A 23,490-nucleotide genomic window follows, 5' to 3' on the forward strand; every position below is an offset into this window, starting at 1 on the left:
TCGGTACTGCATTTTCCATTGTCTAGGCTTGCTTAATTTTCAGAGATGATGTTTATGAGTTCTTCGGTTAATCACGGTATTTATTTTTCTCTCTCTCTCTAATTATTATTTTCTAATACCTTATAGTTGAAATGTTGTCCTATTCGAAACCTTTATTGTTCATAGGGTCGAAGTGATATGTTGCAAATTTGTCGCAATACTTTGCTTCTCGATTTTAAAAGTTGGAATTTTACTATTTGCTTTACAGGTGAATTTCCTTTATCAAGCATGACCTTCCTTGGACTAGTTCAGTTCTCGCTAGATCTTCCCGATTTCTTTGGCGATCCTATTTTGAAGCTGCTGTTCAGGTTGCCAGCGGCCAAAATGTGAGTTGAATATAGCACCTATTTCACCTTCAATTAGAAATAACTTTCGCCTTGTTCATCTCTTAGGTTGGCGAATGAATGCCTCGGTTGTCTTTCTTATGCATACCCTAATGGCAATTTTACTCATCGTTGCGAAATTCAGCTTTTTGAAATCGAAGAATCTTATCTCAAGTATGGCTCATTGGATGTTGAAATTACATTTATGGAGTTTTCCAAGGTAAAGATTTTATTATGCGTTTTCTAATGGACTGAACCTTTTACTATGTTTATCAACGTAAATTATATTTATAAACGTAATTGAAACGCATATTTTGGGGTACAGGACAGGTTGGTTACATTTAGTATATAGTACATACGTTATAGCAGCACGGGTCGAACTGTAAGGAATTCCTTCTCAGATGTTTTTAAGTTTTTTTTTTCAATAAATTCCCGAAAAACCATAGCTACAGTTAAATTTATCGGCATTTTTGTTTATCGATTGAATTGACAGACTGCGTTCGTACGTGTATCAACGTTTCAAATGCGGTAGTCATTAAGTTAAATAATTTCTGATATTCTTAATATGGTCTGAGTTCCATTTGTCTCCGTGGCAGTTCAGTTCTACTTCATCGTTGGATTCAATGGCACCTTATCACAATTTTATCACCTACATCTACATAATACCCTGCGAGCCTCCTCTAGGGTGTTTGGCAGGGGGTGATGAATCACCAGCATGCAGCATGCAATTGGACTCCCACATGCACACCATATAGTACAAAAAACGTCACGCACATCAACAAACCACACTACCACATGCTACCAGAAACAATAATAGAATTAAGAAACATGCATTAATCCTTACATAGGTTAGTAGGCCACGCCACAAGTCATCCAATCCACCCATAAGTCCCATCGCTGCCGCTACAATCTCCCACTGATCGTGGAAAAAAAAGAAAAAAAAGGTATGCATCGCTGCATGCTACACAAGGCTGTAACACTAATAAAATCACGTAGAAAGCTAAAATCGGCCAACTGTTAATAATCCACGGAAGCGTTGAATCAAAATAACGATATACCACGAAACAAATATGCATTATATGTTCCCTGGTGATGAATTCATGTATAGATTCGAACTCAAGCAAATTCGAGGGTGCACGTAGAAAACTCTTGTCCCAATAAAAGAAAAGTATTGGTTGATACTAATATACGCGTGCTGTATTGACTGATATAATGTCGGATATAGCTTCAAAATAATTAGTGCTAGTTAATCATCATCATCATTGGTCAACAATCCTAGGATTGGTTTGACGCAGCTCTCCACTCTATTCTCCTATCAGCTAATCTTTTCACACCTACGTATTTCTTCTCTTTCACATCCTTTTTTACTTGCTCCATATATTTTGTTCGAGGTCTTCCTTTACCGTTCTTGCCTTCCACTTGTCCCTCGACGATTGTCTTCATCAGGCCACCATGTCTCAAGATGTGGCCTATAAGGTTGTTCCGTCTTCTTGTTAAGGTTTTCATTAGGCTTCTCTTCTCTTCTCCTCTTCTTAGGACTTCCTCGTTACTAACTCGGTCGATCCATTTGATCTTCATCATTCTTCTGTAGCACCACATTTTGAAGGCTTGCTTTCTCTGCTGCTGTCATTGTCCATGCCTCACTTCCGTATAGGAGCATACTCCAGATGTAGGTTCTTATAAATTGTTTCTTTACTTCCATATTTTAGTTTCCCACTGTAAGCAGGTCTCTCTTTTGGTGGAATTCTCTCTTCGCCTGAGCAATTCTGCTGATAATTTCTTTCTTACTTCTCCCGTCACTAGATACCTTGCTTCCCAAAGTGTTAGTTAATAGAATAGTAAATAAAAGTTCTATATTAAACAAGGCTATAAGGCCGAAATAATAAGTGAACGTTTATAGTAAGAAGCCTTTTAGCAGGCTTACGTCTTCGGCTACTCTTTAAAGAATGAAAAATGTTTTGTAAAATGGCGTTAGTTTCGTCACTAGTTCGTAATTTGGTCACAGTTCTTTGGCTTGGTCAGAAGCGCCGTTTCATTCAATCCGCGTTCGTTAATAAGGAGCGTGGTTCTGAGAAGTGAGGGAGTTTTAAGGGGGAGCTGGTGAAAGGGAGGATCTTAATCACGTCTTCACTCTGTATTGGATAAAGAACCTGCAAAATATAACCTTCGGCTGAGTGAGAAAGTACAATTAGTAAATATTCTCTTGATAGAGTCATATCTCCCGCTGACCGGTCTGATTTCATGTACATCCACGCCATACCGAACCAACTCTAGGGCGTTTGGCAGGGGGTGAATAATCACCAACACGCATCATGCCATAGGTATATCACGTGTTCACTACATTTCTATCAAAAATCTATATATGTAATTATGAATGAGACAAATATATTATTATAAATAAAAGAAGTAAATAATGACTTTAATTCATGGCCGCTCTTTATAATTGTCTCGGCTCCTTTTTTAATGCTGCGATTGAAATATTGACTCGTTGGCCTAGGGGTATTTTTCTCGCTTAGTGTGCGAGAGGTACTGGGTTCAAATCCTATAAATCTATTTTACCCTTCCGGTCTCCGCGGCGGCGGGGCTAAAGTCCTTACATGTTAATGTAGGGGTGCGGGTTCGAATCCCGCCTTGGTTAATTTTTCTCCCATCCAGGGCAAGGATGTATGTCCGTGTCCTTCAACTTACTGTCGGCGTCAAAATGAGACTTTTTTGCAAATTTATATCTGGACCTCAGTTCATGCCATAATAATAGAAAATTGCAAATAAATTAAGAAGTTTTTAGATCAATTTTATTTTTTCTTTTGGGGTAAACTGTAGGACAAGGTAGTGTCTAAAAACTTTAGTTATTTTACAACCAAATATGCGTTTTAACCTCTTCCCTACGCAGGGCGTGATTTCACGGCCTGAATTTTCTGATTCTAATGAACGAAGGCCGGCTTTTCACGGCTTGAATTTTTTTAAGCAAACGGTGTAAGGCCGTGTTTTCACGGTTTCGCAGTAAAGCATGCCAAGTGGGTCCCAACCGCCATTAGGGTCCCTCGGCGCGAGAGGTCCGATCCTTTCCTATTGTCCGTGTGGGGGTTAACTCAGCCCATTCCGGCTCTCAGTGTCCCACTCAAGGAAGGTGCTCATGGTCACTTATTTGTTTATAAGGTGGAATAACTAAAAACGTAAATGTTGCATTTTTTTGAAAATCAATGCGAGTAATTACATTCTGTATGATCTGCTGATTGGTTCCAAATTTTAAACGGAATTCTAGCGTTCATATTAACGGAGTTGATCATCACCTAGAACAATTTTTGGACACGCTAAGGTTAGATGTTTAATTGTTATTTTTATAACTTACCAGCAAGTTTATAGGAGCGACATTGTATTGATTTACATCTAAAAATATACGTTACTCTGTTAGCTACATTCTAAGAGTACATTTGCGGTGAAATTCGATAGAATATCCGATTTAACTTCTATGAAAAAAAGCCCTCGTAAATTAATGAAACTTGATTCTCTCAGTTCTTTGTCGTGAGCCAAAATTACAGCGGCTATTTTTAAAAACCTCTTATCAACCTTTGAATACAAAGGTATTGTAAACGAGTTTCGCTATAAATACTGATTAATGCATATCCTAAAAATTCGTAAATTTAATGTACCAATAGGGAATGTTTTACGTAGACACATGTTGTGAGAAGCATTCCATACCATTGCAGGAATAAGAACTGCTCTACCCAGGTAATTACTCTCATATTGTAAGTACTCTCATTGGTGTAAGTATTCTCCTACTGAAATATGTACGTGGAAGATGATAACCTAACTCTTCTCGGAAAAGCTCATTTGGCTATGATATAGTGCCGTTTTGCTGAAAACCCTAAAATAACCGTAGAACTTCGTTTAAAAGTTCTACAGGCATTGCAAAATGAAATGAATACATTGATGAACTGAGATTTAATGCAACAGTAACAATTTAAAAAATTAAAATTGCACTGGCAACAATAAACTGACCGCAAAAGTACGCCGTGATGGGCTGCCTTCGGGGAAAAGGGTCGAGGATTATATTTGCTCAGTTGTCGAGGAAAGGGTCCGGGACCCCGCTAGGAAAGATCATTAAGGGGAGGAAGAGACTACCTGGTCAGTCCCAAGCCGAAAAAAACTCTGTACGGGGCGAAAAAGAAAATCTCAAACCCTTCGTAGAGCCAAGAGCAACTTCCCGCGAAGGAACTCGGCCGCAAAGGTTAAAAATACGCAAAAGCCGTTGTATTAATTTGCATTAATTTATGCAACTTATTGTGGAAGATGAATGTTGTAGACGTTGTAGTTTTCCCTAGGTTGAGTTGCAAAGTTTATGAAGTTGACAAAATGGCTAATTTTATGGTGCGCGCAGTCATTTATTGCGCTCGCGTGTCTACATTTTTGAAGTTTTGAAGTCTTGAAGTTTACAGGATATGCAGAGTAGGTATATCCTTGGCAACGTTTCCATACGTTAAAAATTTAAAATTCAACGAATGTGTTTTTTTTTTCGCGGTGACAATTTTTATTCTTGATATCCAGGCGAATTTTGATATACTGATATGGATTTAAAACATCTTTCTAAAGAGATTCTTTGATTACTTAATAAACCATTCAAAACTTACGATATCATACTGAATTTCCAGGATATATTGGCTGGACCCTTATAATTTATTTCTATATCATGTGGGAAAATTTTTGAGAGAAAGATCGCATCCTAGACACAGGCAATGTTGCCATAGTCACACACACCAGGGAAAAATCATTTGACTAAGCCGTGATTCGATTCCGGATCTCCCGATTTTCGGTCAGGTACTCTAACTGTTCATGCTGTCTTATTCCAAGACTATCTTTGAAGATAGAGTTCTTGGAAGAAGATTGTATGGTGGTGTTACTGGACGCATACCTGACCGGCAAACGGGATAATCATTCGAATCTCGGCAAAGCCAAATGATGGTGAATATTATTCTTGGCGTATATAACTTTTTAACCGTCCGCGTCACAACGTGCAAATTTACTTGTTTGCCGCAGTGCTTTGGAAAATTTTGTCAAAGGTTATGGTCTCTATCTACCGATTCGATCGATGGATTTTTCTTCCCCATTGGAAAATCCACTAGGTTCGGTAGAAAATTAATTGCGTATGCTTGGTTTCGCTATTTAGTGGGCCCTTTTCGCTTCTATAGCGTTGAAGTGTTTTTCCCCGTCCCGTTCCTTCCGCTCCTATCCCTTCCCAGAGTCGTCGACCGGCTCCTATCGTGGCGGCGCCTCTTTCCTATTTCCTTCCTCTCCAGCCCCTCCCCGGGTGATCGGGCGTATAAGCCACGGGCTTGGGTCCCGGCCCCGGTGTGTTGTATCCCTAATAGGGCTCACCTAGAACCCTCATAGTCTCTGTTAGCAGGTCCATCCAAGCAGAATATGACAAGATAATAGCTTCAGTTAAAAAAAGTGATAAATCAAGAAAAAAAGACAAAATATTGCTTGTATAGCGGATATAAATTGTCCTCTTAATTATGAATGCGTGAAGGTACGCTTAGATTTTGTAGATTTTTAGAAGACTCATCACTTCTGCTTTCACCCTGACGACGACGAACGAGTCGTTCGTTGAAGCGTTGATGATTAACAACGAATTTAAAGGGTGTAAATTCCGAGAATATTTCTCGTAAAAATCGCCGGGAAAAAATTACAGCATGCATATTTGATAGTAAAATAACCAATATAATTTTCGTTAAACCATTACAAATATCGATATAAATAATAATTAGGCAAGTTATCCTACCTCCAATCAACCTTGAACTATTTTTCATAAAATAGCTTTTAGCGTTAATTCTAATGTCTATATTTTATGAGTTTTTAGTGCAATAGAGGTAATGATGATGACGTCAATCAGCCATTCCAATTTTTCATTATGGGTACTCCATTTTTTTACCAGCCGAACGTGAAAATACACGTTTCTTGGATGAATACCCTGAAAAAGGATTTGTTCTAATCGTCGCGGATTTATTGCGTGCCAGTTGAAAAAATATTTCCTTTCACTTTGAACTTAAACTCTTTCTAACCTATCTCTCGTGTAAATCTGGTATCCGTTCATATTACGGTGCAAAAACGTCATCGATTAATATTTAAAAATTCGTCTAGCTGTGGGAAAAGTCGTTTTTACTGAAGAAGATATTTTTTGACATGCGGTAAAGCAGAGCAGATATAACAAACAGCTCCTACTTTGAGAGATTACGTGTGGGGGTAAAATGGGTGCTCAACAATGAGATTCATAGCGAAATGGAACGAACGATATCGTCACCATGATACACATGCGCCACAAGCGGCAGAAAAGCGTACTTCGCTCCTACACAGTTAGAACTCAGCATGGCGTGGATATAAAGTTTGTTGATGATAATAATTGAGCCTTTACAACAGATATACCCTTAATAACAGGCTTTTCTGCTAATTAAAAGCATGTTGAAAAGCAGGCTCGGTGCTAGCTGATCTGGCGCCCGGGGCAAGCTGGGATCGTGCCCCCCTCCCCCATAACATTGATATATCTGCAATCAGGAGATTTGAAAATATAATTGAAAATATTTTTTCATAATAAAAATATTTTATTGATTATGATAGTAAAACATACACGGATATTTGAAAATTTCGAAATGAAACAGTACAATAAAAATGAAAATACATCGTACTATTAGAAGAATATTTATTGAATTTTATAATGGAATTTTTCTCTCATTACTTTTTGCTTAAGATTTGATCAATTCTTGCAATTTCAATGCTATAGCTTCCTCATCCTCCATAGATAACGTTGCTAGTGCAACCAATGGTTCTTGGGACATTGACGACCTCAAGTAGGTTTTTATAAGTTTCAGCTCACTGAGACTTCTCTCCCCGCTGGCTACCGTGACATAGCGGATAATGTAGTTAGTCAAAATTTAAAAACATTTTTAGTCGTCGAACACGGTGCGCCCCCAACTTGCTGCACCCAGGGCAAAATACCCTGGTTGCCCCGCCCTCGCGACGGGCCTGCTGAAAAGCACAAGTAACGCTCTGGTGAAGATGAAAAGCGTGGTATTTGAATTTCTTCTGGTGGAGTAGATAAAAAAAATGTCCATAGCTAGAATCAAACATCACTATCACTGGTCAACTAAGGTAAAATAGGTTTGATGGAGCTATCCAATCAATTCTCTAATCCGCAAATTGTTTCACACCTACGTATGTCTTCTCTTTCACATACTTCTTTACCTGTTCCATATATTTCATTTGAGGTCTTCCTTTTCCATTCTTGCCATCAAATTTTCCCTTGAATATTGTCTTCATCAGGCAACCATGTCTCAAAATATGGTCTATAAAGTTGTTCCACCTTATTATCGCATCCTTATTTACCTGTTCCATATATTTTGACTGATAGCTTCAGGATTTACTTTGTGAAATCTCTCCATATTGGAAACAATATGTTTTGTTCGAGGTCTTCCTTAACCGTTCTTGCAATCTACTTGCCCCTCGACGATTCTTCTTGTGGATTGTTTTCATCAGGCCATCATGTCTCAAAATGTGACCTGTAAGATTGTTCTTTATTCTTATTAAGGTTTTCATGTGGCTTCTCCTCTTTTCCACTCTTCTTAGGACTTCCCCATTACTTATTCAGTCGATCCATTTGACACTCATAATTCTTCTGTAGCATCACATTTCGAAGGCCTATATTTCTCCTCCACTATCATTATCCATGCCTCACTTCCATAGAGAAGCATACTCCAAATGTAAGTTCTGATAAATCGTTACCTTACTTCAATGATTTCAAGGCAATCAGCTAATATTTCGATTGAAAAATATTCATCAACTATATTTTCTTACATAACCTACTATAAACTTAAAAGCCCTTTTTTTTACCAATTTACGTCACAAAAAAAGATCTCATACCCATTTATCACCAAGATAATACTAATTCCTATGCCGTATATAGATATCCGCCATTAGCCGCCGTGCAATACAGCAATCACTGTAGCCTCGGAGTGCTCCCTACTGCCATCTGACGTCCAGCTTTGAAAAAGTGCAAACTAAACACAATGAAAAGGAGTTTGGTGAGGCTGATTATACTTTTCAGCACGTGTTCGATACGCATGGCGTACGTCATTTGAAATGGGGCGGGAAAAAGTATTCGCGCTCTTTCGCTCAGCTTGCGGCCTTGGCAGAAGCTTTTATGCAATTAGTGCCGCTAGAGTTGTTACAAATTTTTTCGGAGTATCATTGCATGCTAAAGGCTTAGTTATTAACTTCGACATTGCTCTCGCGTTGCCATTAATATTCCAAGGTTCTTCGATATCCCTGCTTGAAGCCTCTATGCTGCCTGCATTTTTCTCAAATTACAATGCATAAGGGTATAACTTCACCGAGTTAACGAAAAGGGGTTGGGAATTTCCCACAGGTTATTTGCGAGCCATCCAGCGCGTTTTGATCGTTAGGTCATCGTCAAGTGTGCTGCGGTATTGTCAGTTTCTGGAGCTGTATCTATATACTATAAAGCCCCTTAACGACCACTCACTCATTCATTCACTCATACAAATTTTTGGGGTGAACGAGACGAGATACGACAAAAAGTCTATGAAGACCCCCTCTAAAACTGTCTGAAACCCCAGGAACAAGTATGAAAACACTACATTTTCAATTATTTATCTGTCCATTGAATAAAAATTGAGTATGGGCATTAGTTCAAAAAATGGCCACCAAAATGCAATGGCAGCGCCGCAATCATACAAACAAACAGTCATAGCAACACATTTTTTTATGATAGAGGAGCTACGATGGGAACATATTTGTTCATTATCTTAAAGGAAATAAAGTCACTGTTTTTGGGTCAGAGTGGCTCCTTTTATTTCCGGCACCAGATCCTTCCATTAGAGAGACGCTCCTATTGTCGCTAATATCTCGTTCGAAGACGAGCGGGATACGACAGCACAATAAAGTGCTTCACTCCAGATAAGACTCTTCACTAACCTTTTCTTTTAAACTCTTGCATAACTATCCTCTCAGAAGCTCTTTCCTGTTCATGAACGCCTCTGAATTCTGCGAAAATAAAATATTACCTGCTGTATTTGGTGGATCAGAAGTTGGACCAGGAAAAAAATGCAATAAAAGAGGCTGATAGTCTCAGAAAACAAACTATTTCGCATGGACTTTTGAATTGTGCGATCAGCATATGCGCTCGATGAATTATTCCATTCTGCGAACAGCGAAAATAGCTTAATAAAAGAAATAAATACCGATGGCGTACTGTTTTCTCACAATCAGTGGTTGAACTGAAGCTCATAAAAAGCTCTATAAAACTTCAGTCCCAAGATGGTCATCAAAGGTCAAGTCTCCACTACAGGTGCCTTTTTCACCTGATGGGAAAAATCTTATTTTGCATTTTTCGCGAATAACTCGAATATCGTGACCTTTCACGCAATAATCCAAGAATACGAAACCAAAGGATAAAAAATCTTACAAACAATTGAGGCATATCATTTTCCTTAGGGAGTTGTAATTTGGGAATTGCGAGAGACACGAATTCTGTAAAATTTGCAGTTTTTGTAAAGTTTGTGTACCAATGGTACTAAATCAGCGTTTAGGCTTAAGTTAACTTAAAGCTAATAGAAAGTTTATTTTAAAAATCTTCTATTTAGAGAGGTGAATGGTGGTACGAAACTATCCGTTTGCCTAAGACAACACAACTTCTATGCTGGATAAATTTTGGTGTCTCTAACAACGCCAATAAACACTGGAATACACTTTTGATATCTGAGATTTCCATGAAATTTGGTACAAAGTTTGCCTCTTCGACTACAAAACACCAATTTAAGCTGCTTGCGGAAATCGACAACACGTTTTTGACCATACAAAGGACTTAACTAATCGTAGTATCACCCGTTAAAACTAGTCATGAATTTCATCCATATCTACGCCCACGTGCATCGTATTCCAACAGCCGCCTTAGGCCCACCACACACGTTCCGGCCCGGCCTCAAGGCCTGGCCTCGAGGCCGGCCTTGAGGCCTGGACTGCGCAGTTTGGCCGCCTCCCACACACGTTCAGTTTGGCCTCAAGGCCCGGACTGTACAGTCCGGGCCTTGAGGCCAAACTGAACGTGTGTGGCGATGCCTTGAGGCGGATCGTCGGCCGGACGGCCGGATGGGAATCCAATGAGGTCCGGCCTCAAGGCCAAGCGAAACGGAGTCGGAACGGAGTGTGAAGGGTGAATCCTGCAGTTCGAGACACTTGTTTTCCCCCTCCCACCACATTTTCAACCCTCTCGCATCTACTATTTGTAAAAAAAAAATGCGAGACGCCATAGTTTGAGGAGCTCTATCGTCTAGATGAGGCAATCAATTTCAATGCAACGAAAAGCTACGAAAGGGAATTTATTTCTACGTTGCATCATCTACGTAAAAAAATTTCCGCCCCATATTGTTTTCTGTAATTTTTTTTTATAAAAAAGTACCCGTTTTTTGCGCCTAAAATCAAGTTTCCCAACTTTGAGCGCTTGGTAGTCCCGTAGTTTTCGATCCAATAACTTGGGATTTTTATATAAGATAGCCAAATCTATTATTAACACGTTGCATACAGATGGCGAGAATTCTTGTCATTTTTTTCCCGAACGTTCCGGACGGATGACGAAGATTCTCGTCATTTAGGCGCGTCAACCTAAGGGCCCCCGCGCACTGGCAACTTTAATCACCGGCAACTAAACAATTTAATCACCCAAGAGTTGCTCGCTACCGCGCACTGGCGATTAAATAGTTGCCCCTCAGCTCAGTTTACAATGGATCTCGTGAAAGCAAGTTGTGTTGTTGCGCTCATTTTGAGACAGCGAAAAAATAAGCAAAGGAACAAAAGGTTTTGGGTACAGTATTTGTCCTTGAGGACTATCCTCTTTTTAGAGGAATTTACATAAACTATACTGTACGTAAAATTGGTAGGAGAACTTTCGTTTAATCTAAAATGTTGTTGCCTTTAATTCCAATTCATTTATCAAGTTTTTTAAAAATGATCACAAATTCAATCACCTAAATATAATAGATATCTCAATCAAATTAAATAAATCTGGTTTATATAGGTACCAGGAATGATCTTCAATAGCTTTAATCGTAAATTGGGCACTAGAGAAGCTGTGAAAATGGTGGAGTGGCTATTTAATATGGGACCAGATATCAGGGAAGATATACATCCATCTAGTTATACATGGAAAGGAGACTAAACTATTGAAAAGAAACTATGTTGGATCGAGAAACACATGAGGAGGAAACTCAAGAAAATTAAATATGACGCGAGCTAGGACGGATTGGGATGCAGTCAGTAGCGTAAATATGGGGGGTGAGGGGATAATTCCCCCCCAAACCATCGGAGAAAAAAAAAGATATTTACAAAATAACCTAGTATTGAAATAAAATAACTTTATCTGCTTAAATATAAATTTTTAGCGCCAAAATGATGTGAAATGTATATCGAGGCATGTCATTTTTCAAAAATTTTCCCACCCCATGCCATCTCATCCCTCCCGCCCCCAAAGCATATTCCTAGTTATGTGTCTGGCTGTAGTACAGCATTCTTTGGATTGCCATCACGATTTCAATACTGTGGAATCTTTGGGTATACATATTGTTTTCTTTTTTTTGGTAATCCTCTGTTCAGAATCACTTACTTATCTTTGACATGTAAGTACGATTCCTCTATTATATCCATGATAAATTTGAATGAATTTTACATTATTTCCGCCTTATATTAATTGTAATTTGCTTCGTTCAAACAACTTTCATTTTATAATGCTCACTAGTTTTGAAAAATGTGAAATTTATAAGAACCTGAAAAGAACCTGAACCAGAAAATAAAGAAGAACGTTAGGATTATATTTCAGCATTAAATTTTAAACGAAAAAAGTGGTTCTATGGAGTAACCCACACCTGTGCAGATTAGCTCCAAATTCGCAGCAGGAACGATTGGCGCCTCCTCAGTCGAACTTAAGACTCGATTTTTTGCATGGATTGCCGAATCTTTCCGTAAGGGTATATGACCGTTGGTTGTGAATTTGTGGCTTCCAAATACAATCCAGAGCTTGTTCAATAAATTTAAGTACCGCAAATAATCCCAAAAGGGTAATAGGGCCAGAGCAACATTTGCAGTAAAATTGAGAATTAGGAAGAAAGAACGGGAGGAAAAAAGTAAAAGAAATGTTGGCGTCGAGTGAAGGTGTAATGCACATACCGAAGCGGGAGGATACATCAACCTACCCAATGTGGTTTTTTTTAATAGGAATCCTATTTCAAACAGCAGATTGAATGTTCGGATCCATTCGAGGTCCTGCAGTAAATGTACCTGTTTCCAAATCTTCATTGTCCAACCAGTCAGAAGGGCTGTATTCTTTAGGTATTTTGTTGCGAAGGTAATTGTGTAAATAGCAGCAAGCAACAGTAACACTCTCTACCTTGTCTAAATTTATGAAGGAAATAGGTTTTTGTAAAACTCCGAATCTTTCTGCGAGTATACCAAACACACTTTCAACCACGCGTCGTCCTCTTGACAAGCGATAGTTATAAATTTTTCGCCTTTTGTCAGTGATTTTGCTGTTAAAAGGCTTCATAAGATCTTCACGAAGCGGGAAAGCATCGTCAGCGATGAACACATATGGAAGAGTGACTCCGTCAACAACGTCTTCTTTTGGCACATTAAGGCGTCCATTATTAAGAACTCTGTAAATGTCTATCATTTCAAAAACTCCACCATCAGATACGCGGCCATTGCATCCAAAGTTAAAGTAAAGTATTTCATAGTTCGCATTAACTAATGCCAGGAGTATCTGGCTATGAAAATTTTTGTAATTGTAGAAAAAAGACCCGCATCCTGGAGGTGGTGTTATTGCAATATGTTTGCCATCAATTGCCCCCAAACAATTTGGAAAGTTCCACTTCAGTTCAAACCCTTTGGCCACTATCCTCCATTCCTCTTCTGATTTTGGACACTGAAAAAATAGTGCATGATAAAAATAGCATTAGAAGTAAGCCAATATTAAATGATTTTGTGGAACTTAACATATATGTTGGGTTTCAGGAAGAACTGAGTATTGATGTGACATCCGAGCAGAATACATGTTCTCCGCCCACCACTCAGGTGTCGTCAGCCCAACGCTTTGCCCAGCAGGCTGATAACTTGAGCTTCTCTGAGTCAACACCATCTGGGCCTTCAGGAGCTGTAACTTCCAAGCCATTTAAGCGAGCTAAACCCCTAACGCCAACTGACCAACTTTTGGTTACTGTGGGCCAAAGATTAAAGGAGGTCAAGAAAGAAGACCAGTTTGATCTGTACGGAAAGCATGTTGCCCAAAAACTTCGTCTACTTATTCCTGAACAGCGAATCTTTGCACAGAAACTGATGAATGATGCTCTGTTTGAAGCAGAATTAGGATCACTCCATAGAAATGCTTCAATAAATACCGGTTTCCCTTTGGAATATGGCCCTCCATCACATTCATCAGATCACAGTTTCCAGTCGCAAATATCCGTCCAACAACATCAAACTAATTCTAACTACCGATCAACATCTGAGGAGCAGCAATCTTTTTTTGATACATTATAGAACCAAGTTTATTACACCCATTTACAATAACTTTTTCTTATATTTTTTTATAATTTAAAATATTGGCCCTAAGTACTTAACATTACCAAGGACAGTAATACGGGTCAATTTATGTTTGAAGTGTTTGTAAACAGCTCTGCATTTGTATTTCCATCGGTTGTTCAATAGAAATTGACTTCAAATTGCGTACATTGCATTAAGAGTCAAGTAAAGTGAGTACCTATACACGAGTTGAACGTATAAATAGGCTAATAATTTGAAGACAACACGGGAGATAGAAAATTTTGTTCATATAGAAGTTATACTATGTATAGCGTAATAACTCATGTAATATATATATATTACTTTAACAGGTGTGCCCACTTATTTTGCTTGACTCTCACAATCAGTTATTTTATTTATTTACCTTACAGAAGTCCTTTAGTGCTTTTGCTAATGCCAAGCAAGTCTCTGGTATAATTTGTCCCAAAGATTGAGGGGAAATTCTAGTAGTGAACTTCAAATCTTCCAGTGTCCTGCCTGTAGCCAAATATCGCAATGTTGCTGTTAACTTTTCGTGAGGCGTTATAGCTTGCCTCATAACAGTGTCTTGCTTGGCAATAAAAGGTGTAACCATTCTTAATAACTCCAGGTAAGTTGGTTCGTCCATTCTTAAATAGTTCTTCCAATCTTTCGGATAACACTGAAGTTCGGTTAATAAATTAACATGAGTAAACTTTTTCCTTTCAAGCCACGACTTCGCCCACATGCTTCTCTTGCGCTTTTTCCTTTTCGCTAGAACACACACTATCACTGCAATTGCCTCAATCTCTTCAATAGTTGACATGTCGAGCACAAAAGGTACACCTTCGAACAGAGCTACCGCGCGACTGGTTTGCGTGGGGGGTGAACACGACTCCGGCCAAACAATGAGGTCCGGCCTCAAGGCCCCTTGGCCTTGAGGCCGGGCCTCATTGGATTCCCATCCGGCCGTCCGGCCGACAATCCGCCTCAAGGCATCGCCACACACGTTCAGTTTGGCCTCAAGGCCCGGACTGTACAGTCCGGGCCTTGAGGCCGGGCCGGAACGTGTGTGGTGGGCCTTAACCAGAGCTGATTCTGAGAGAAATCAAATTTCAAGATTTTTCATTTCGAAAACTTGAAAATTTTGCACCCAATTATAATTATCATGGCTTCTAAATATTTCGTCATTACAATTCAAACCATTAAACAATGCGTAGTTTAGATAATTGCTAAATAGAGCAGAAAAATTATACGTTTTTGACGTTGCTTAGAAGCAACATTGGGTTATAATGGGTTAATAAGCATACAGAAAGTGGTTTTATGACACCAGTCGTTTAATACGTGTGCGCGTTAAAGTGATTTGACTACTTAGTTGCACCTTTCATTTTGAAAAGTCCTTTACACATCGGGAGAAAAACGAATTTCCTAAACCTATCCGTTCTGCAAAATATCTCGCATAATATTGTTTCTGTGGGACCTAGGGATGTTGTGAGATTCTTAGAAGCTGGTCTCCTTGTCGCTCTAAAAGACCATTATTCTTAATTGTCCAAACAGTTAAGTACTATGGTAAATAGCCCGAAACTGCTTTAGCATCTCATTAGGAATCGCTTTATTTTCGAAAATCCGATTTCGTGAAGTACAAAACCTCTTTGCAGGAGGAAGTCTGTGTGATTGTGGTATGGATATGTCTGTTTCTTTCCAGTGATTATCTACAGGAGGTAAACAACCAAACTTCCTGATGGGAAGCCTGAAATGTGTCATGCATTCTGTTGAAAGCCGATAATTTTGACCCATCACTTCAAATCAGTGGCGAAAAGAATGTCTCATTCACAATTTTTATTCTGTGGCCGATTGTGATACAGTTTAAAAATCTAGGTGACTATGATAATAATTCGATTTTCGTGGGCACTGAGGCCAATGAAAAAAATTCATGTACAGCTTTCTTCATTTTCAGCATTGGTTGATAAATAGAAGAAAAGAAGAAGAAAAATAGAATTACAGACAAATGCAACCAGCGCAGATCGCCAAGAGAATGAAAAAAATCAGCAAAACAATAGTTTCAAAAAAAGAAAAAAATAAACAAAATAAATAATCGCACTTAGATATAACAGACTAATTACAAGCATTTAAGGTGATTATTCGTTATGACAACAGTGTCTAACAACCTATTTTTTTTTAAAGAAACCAAGATGTAAGGATAACACTGTGATTTAGCACAACTCTAAACTTAGTTAACCATTTATTCTCATGTGTATCAATAAAAATAACAATAATAATAATAATAATTGGGTTAAACATGAATATAAACAAAAGAAATTCAAATTGAGGTTAAGGAGGCATTTTTCAGAAACCCATATGTGATACGTTTAAATTTATTGATGCTTGTAATGCTTATTTGGGCTGGGAGAGAGTTCCATATTCGTAGGGCGGTTACTATGAACGATTTGTTCATTTGAGGCGTGTGATGTTTTGGGAAATGGAGGTCAATGGTATGATTTCGGGTAGGTATATTATGTACTTCAGTTTTTCTTACGAATTTCTTGTACAGGTATGGCGGGTAACCGGTCGTTAAGACACTAAAGGCTAGAGTTATTATCAGAAGGGTGCGACGCTCTTTATACTTATACTGTACAGTTTAAAAACTAAGACAAGCTAGGAATTTATGTATAAGATAATAGGAACTATGATATAATACATTTTTAAACTAATTTCATGGGATTAAACAACAGAATTTGTCAATCATAGCAACAATGCGTTTCAGGTAACCTAAGTAGAGTTTAATGGATATGACATGCAGTTTCATAGATAAGACGACGGAAAATGCAGAACAGTGGAATGAAATCATATTATTCTGAAAAGATTTGTTTTTCGATGACCTTAAAGCTTTCTTAGGTATTCATGTACTTTCTTTTTCAATGCAGTTATTGAAATGCCGCGTCTACGGTGGTTTTAATGGGGATTCATACGATGCACAGTGACCGCTAATAGGAAAGTCGGACATGATATGCATGTAAATGGGGCTCTGTCTATGTTGATCTTGATGACGATAGACACGTTAATAACCAGGAGCCCACTTGACCGTGAGAGTGTGTCTTCAATGCCGTAAACACAGCATCACTGTCTAGTTCGCTATATCCATACCAACTACTTAAATGGAGTCGTTCACGAAGACCCAATATCACAGTTTAATAGAATAATTCGGCAGATTGATGATGGAAAAGTCAAAGAAAAAATCGCCTTGATTCAGCCATCTTCTCATAGCTGGAAAATAAAATAAAAATTCAAAAGCTGCCGCCCACTTTTTGTGCGCCAGTGATGTAATTAAAGTTTTTGTACATAAAGTCGTTCACAGATACCCTTTTGTCGGAAAGAGTCGCTAATTAGAGCTTTTTATGGCTGCGAATCACATTGAGAAGCCTGCGCGGGGCCTAGAAGTCGTAGAAAAGTCGGTGAACCGCTGGGCAAGAGTCAGTGACGTCATGAACTTTTCAGCAAAAGAGTTAAAGTCAGTCGGTATTTCGCCGTTTATTTATAATAACCAGTGATACGCGAAAAACGCGTACGCGATAAATGTGATATTGGTATGATACACGTGAATAAATGCGACATAGGCGCGATGACTGGACTTCTATTAATATTAAACTGCAAATTTGCTTTTTCGATGGAAAAATCGTAAATTTAGGGCCGAGCCCACCCCTCGCTATGACACTGGACAATGGGCCTTACTGCTTCATAGATGGTTACATGCATTTTCATCGGCAGCCACTAGAGAGGTTGAGAGAGAACCCTGGTAGCTTATGCCATGGTAAGCAAATATTTCTTGCCATTTGCCAAGAAAAAACTGAGCTTGGTAATGCCGCACTCCACACAATCTGAACACCAGTTAGCATCGTGGACGCAGAGAGGTTTTTCGGCCAGTGCAATCTAGTTGTGACTGACAGATGCAACCAGTTCAAGGAATAAAGTGTAGAAACTTCTTCAATGCTGATATTCAACCATTGTAAATGATATTCAGGCTACTAATATCAATTTTAATTTTAATATTTATGTCTTATTCTTTAATTTATTATTGTTATACCCCATAACTATTTAAACTATTCCGTATTCTTTCAAATAAATGTATTTCATCCCACTTTGTCATCAATTACTACTGATGCATTATGAAAATGCTATAAACTGTAATTGAAAATGCTATAGAATTAAAATGAAAGCGCAATTTTCACGTATCTCTAATAATGACCAATAATTTCTTCTATCAATTCCTGTGTCTAATACTGTTTATTAATAAATCCCTTCTACTTTAAGCCTTCTCACCCTCTAGCCATGCTGACGAGGCAGAGTCTTAGCTCATCACCGTGTCCATCCAGTACGCTTCAGTGATTTAATAGATGCATATGTGACTTCGTCCTTCCTGTTCTCAGAAGCAGTACGGAGACATCAGACACGGTGTCTGGTCATAAAAACCTTTTCCCCTCAAGCGCCTGATCACCCACTTAATATTCGTCCGGTCGTGTTATGCACGGGGCGTCGCAAGTCTCAAAGAGGGCAGGGCGGGTGGGTGGAAGACAGGGAAGCTGCGTCATCGCGTCTCCATGGTGAGAGACATCCCATTTTCTGGAGTCCGCCACCCACCTACACTAAGGGTGCGGTCCGTTGAACGCTATCAATGCTTCGGAGCGCCACTAAGGGTGCCTTCATAGCTCGGCGTTGCGTACTTGGGGGCGGAGCTAACTCATCGCAGCAAGTTGGAGCCCTTCACAGCTCTGCGTTGCGAAAACAAATGAAAGGCAAAAAGAGTTTGCTCCCAAAAATCGGCCTTTGAGCATATCATCTTATGATTTCGAACCAAACGCACAATACATATGTCGTTTTCTGCATGTTTACCCAATTTCATTTCTTAAAATGTTCTTCTTAACTATAAATAGCATTTGAAGTTAATATGGCGACCATAAAGTCGATAATAATGCATGTAGTGATGGCCCTTGGCTATGCATTATTATGACCTTCAAATTTTATTTCCTAACTCGGAATATTCGAAAAATAGCTAATTACATACACTCAATGAACATGAGTAACGTGGAATGTTATCAGGAATATTTGTTAATGATAACTGTTGTTCAAACAGATTGTCCTAGTCATGTTATCTAAATAGCTCTAACTGAGTAGATCATGAGGGAACAATTATTGGATATAAAATGGAATTTAAACGACCTTAGTCACCAACAAGCACCTCTTACGCTGTATTCAGCTTGTGATACCATTTACGGGTATGAGTTACGCTAATCTATGCTCCTCAGTGATTGTAATCTAATTTATGGTTAACATTTGTCTTATGCTTAGGAAAGATACGAAATATCTAAGCTGAACACTTCAAAATAATAGTAAATAATGAAATAAATAGCATTTGCCACTCCCAATAGAGCTAATCTTGCATATTTGTATACCCAGAAACAAACATCAATTCGAAATAGTCGGTGTACTGCCGCCTTGACGCAGAGAAAATCCGACAGGTTCAGTTTTTCTGCGACGACGCAGCGAGCTGGAGACGTGACGTCATCAATTCTCAAAGACGGGCTCTGATTGGCTCGCTAGCCGCGGCGTCAACGCAACGCCGAACTGTGAAGACCCCATAAGCGGTCCGTAGGTTAGGCTCTGACGTCACGGCAAACGTCATACACCTCTTTCCCGCCTCGTTCCGAACGCTCCTGTGGGTGCGGTCCAATGAATGCTACTTTCGCCACCAGACGCTGCAGACGAAAGTGCTCCGGAGCACCGGTCCGTGGGCACTACGTTCGCTACGAGAATTTCTTTTCGGACCGGTTAGGAGCGAGGTCAAAATAGAGGAAATAAAGGAGGGCGGGCAAACTGGGATTATGAAATCGAAGATATGGTTTTAATTGCAAATAGAGGCGATTATGGTCATTGAATATTAATTAATATGTTCGAATTTCATTTAAATGAGTTTTATTTTCCAATATCGAGGTTTCGCAAAGTAAAGCAAGAAACTTTGGACCGTATTTCTCACACCTACCCTCGCCTACCCCTTCTAAATGAAACTCATTCATTAGTAAAGGAAAAAGTAGGTACCTACTCTACCGTTTTTTCACCAACGCAGTGACATTTTTGACTTGCAAGGTGGACGAGCCGTGGGATAATTATGCGGCCAATTGAGTATTTCCTTTCTACAGTTCCGAGGCCGTAGAAGCTCGACCCCTATTTTTGCATTGTTCTCCTATTTGGGCAATGTCAGCTCCGTAAAACCTCTCCCCCTATAAATCTCTTACTAACTTCTTCTCAGGCATAGTGAATTATTGAGTCCCTCGCATGCCTAATATGCCCACTAACCCCATTCTAACTTCTCTCTCCATTCACAATCTTCCTTTTCTACGCCTTTAAAGTGACCTTAAATTTAGCCACAATTCTACGGTGCGGAAACGTGGACACTGAGGAAAGAAGACGAGAGAAGATTGGAGGCATTCGAGATGCGGGTGGGGAGAAGAATAGAGAGGGTGAAATGGACGGAGAGGAAAAGGAACGACGAAGTGCTGGACATGGTGGGTGAGGAGAGGCAGCTTTAAATGAGATACGGAGGATACAGAAGGTATGGATGGAGTTAGCGCTTAGCGGGGAGGGGATGTTGAAAACGGTGTTAGAGGGTAGAATGTTAGGGAAACGAGGGAGGGGAAGGAAAAGAATAGGATTTTTAGATAGATTGAAAGGGAGTAGGCCTTACAGTGAATTAAAGAAGGTAGCGCTGGAAGGAAAGGGAGGCTCCCAAATCACTTCTTGAATACTCCATGGAAACCTACCTTAATCGGTAGAATACTATTATGTATATATCCTCAACTCAATCACATATGACTTTTCTCAAATCCTTTCTTTTCTTAATTTCCCTCCCGCCCTACGCAAACCCACTCAATGCTCCACATTACCAGTTGCCAGATTATCAATCATTCAACGTTCACTTTTTTTTCCGCCTCCCCACCCTTCTTAATTCCCTTACTTCAAATATTGTTTATCCCCGAACGCCTTCACTAACGCGGCTCTATCTTAACTCTCTGATCATCAATAGCAACACTTCCCATTTCTTACCACTGCTCCGATCCCCTTTAGTTTCACGTACTTGTATTCTTTAATTTCAAGGATTAGATTCTTGGCATATTTTGTATCTGATTCCCGTTACATTACATGTATTTTGTTTTCTTGTTACATATTTTCCTGTTATTGGGTCACTATAAATTGGCAATATTGCTGTAATGGGGCTTTTAAAATAAAAAAATAAAATGACTGCTTGAAATATCGATTTTTACTGACATTTTTCCAATACTATATTGGTGCTGCAGGTGTCGCAAATTCATTATTTCACCCTATTGGCATACCGATTGATGTATCCCTTTCCCTTATTTCCCTTATTCATGCTCTGGCGACAGATTGTGAATTTAAAGTGGGTTGGATACCTCACCGGAAAGTGTAGCCACGTAAAATACTAATATCTATTCAGAGCGTTCTTTCAGTCTTCATCTCGTGAAATTCCTTCAAATCACTAAATCAAAAGTTAACGTAAACATTCCGAAGATATTTTTATTTCACTTCAATACCGGTGTCAGTGCATTTTCATGCATACACCTGGATATGAATTGAAACGGGTTTTGAATCGGGTCGCGCAAGTAAAGTATCTTTGGAAAATTACCTTTAACTTTTAACTTATTGATACGTCATAAGATTGTTTTGTGCAGCTAAAAGTTGGTTTTTGGGCTCTTTTCATTTATTATCAGCGAAGGATAAATATGAAATTCATTACCAGCCGCTTTTCATTCAAGACGTCGAACTGAGGAAAAATAAACTTTTAACTATTACTTTATTTGGATTAGGATGCAGTGACCAGCTCAAAAATATGCCATAATAATGAAAAAGCTCCCCGGTGGCGTATCTAGTGGTAATCAGTGATATTACAAATATCGAAAATCCCGTCCTCTACTTAACGTGTGTTGAGGACTTCTCTTTTCACCAAATCTTCATATCACTTCCTCATTACTTACCCCACTGTTTATCGTTGTTGAATCGGTTTTCTTGGAAACAAGGCAAGGAAGACTATTACGTAAGGATATTTGAAACGTGAGCGCATAACTTTTTTTTAAAACTTAAGGGAGTTTTCTTCCTCACGAAAGATTACGTCCTATACAAGCGCAAGGAAGGTGAAGAGAAATATGTGGGAGTGTTATCAGAAAGGGATGGAGGGGTAGGTTAGTATATAGCAGCCACACGGGAAAACAGATTTGTTAATAACTATATAACAGGCATGGTTAGGAATAGTTTTGTTAAACATACTTAAACTTTGATGCAAATAATAAAGCACTCGATTTATTTTATCAAACTTTCTCGCTGAATTTTATCAAACATTTCGGAATTTCTTAATTTGGTCAATTGTACATCAGAGTTTGTTAAATATACCTTAGTTAATTCAATACGCTTCAGAGATTGGCAACTTTCATCGAAGTGATGATTCATATCACGAAGGTGCTTGCTTGTTTGGTATCAATCATGTTTTTTGAATTTATTTTGCGGAAACTAACGATATGCTCCTAATTTGATGATTTTCAATCAGAACAATGTTTTCTGGGTGGAAAATCTTTCATGTGCGCCAGCGACATCGGTATTATTATCCTTTTGATCTTAGTAATTTCTAATCAAACTGCTGCGGCTATTTTGATAATGTTTATCAAACTTAATTTATCTAACAGGTTTGGTTAATGTCACCGAAATATTCACTGTTCCACATTCACCAAAAAGTTTGATGAATGTCATAAGAAACTGATGTTTCTATGACTTTTATTTCAGTGCAGAATCGCAAAAATAATGTAATTGTGAAGACAGGAGTATTATAATAGAGAATTCAGCGGTCGTTCACTAGAATTGTCGCATTACTTACACTGTCGATCAATTTTTTTCTTCATAATTCTTCGATAGCAGATTAAGATAGCTTATTCAGGTAGCTGTTCATTTCTCAATGCTTCTCCTTCGTACTACTAGACGGATTATGCATGCTAAGTATGCCAATGACCTGCACTTAACTGATGCAGGAGACGCGGCAAGCCAAAGGGAAGATTTCGCGTATTCTAGGCACGGGCGTTAGTGTCATAACCCGGCCAATAACACGTTAATAGTCTCTCGACGCCATAATCGACAGGAACTTGTTGATCCACCTCTTTCTGCGTACTTGATATTCATGGTCACACAGGCGCTCATGAAACCTTACATGCAATATAAAGTGATCAATACCGTGCTTGGTTCCAAAGGACGGATTATATTAGATCCAAAACCCTTGGAGTGGTCCAAAATAGAGGGTATACTATAAAATACGAAGGAATAATTTCTTAAAAAATACTGTATTATAATAATAACAATAATTTATCATGTCAACTAATTTTACAGCAGTGCAAATAAATGTAGGTATATAGGCGATCTCCAAGCCTGTATCTGGTATCTCCAAGTATAAACATCTGCATCGGAGTCTGTATCTATGAGTTTG

General features: G+C 38.9%; 1 protein-coding gene across 1 annotated transcript in view; it reads left to right on the top strand.

Annotated features, from left to right (window-relative positions):
* The first annotated feature begins 267 nt into the window (after positions 1-267).
* The window catches only part of LOC124169547 (uncharacterized protein K02A2.6-like), a 54,428-nt gene continuing 31,205 nt past the window's right edge, over positions 268-23,490 (top strand). The window contains exons 1-3 of the mRNA XM_046548189.1: positions 268-365; positions 10,318-10,423; positions 13,434-13,684. Coding sequence (XP_046404145.1) covers positions 268-365; positions 10,318-10,423; positions 13,434-13,684 — 455 coding nt within the window. The remainder of the gene's footprint in view (positions 366-10,317; positions 10,424-13,433; positions 13,685-23,490) is intronic.

This window comes from Ischnura elegans, chromosome 12 (assembly GCF_921293095.1).
Source record: "Ischnura elegans chromosome 12, ioIscEleg1.1, whole genome shotgun sequence".
In the NCBI taxonomy this organism is placed as follows: Eukaryota; Metazoa; Arthropoda; class Insecta; order Odonata; family Coenagrionidae; genus Ischnura; species Ischnura elegans.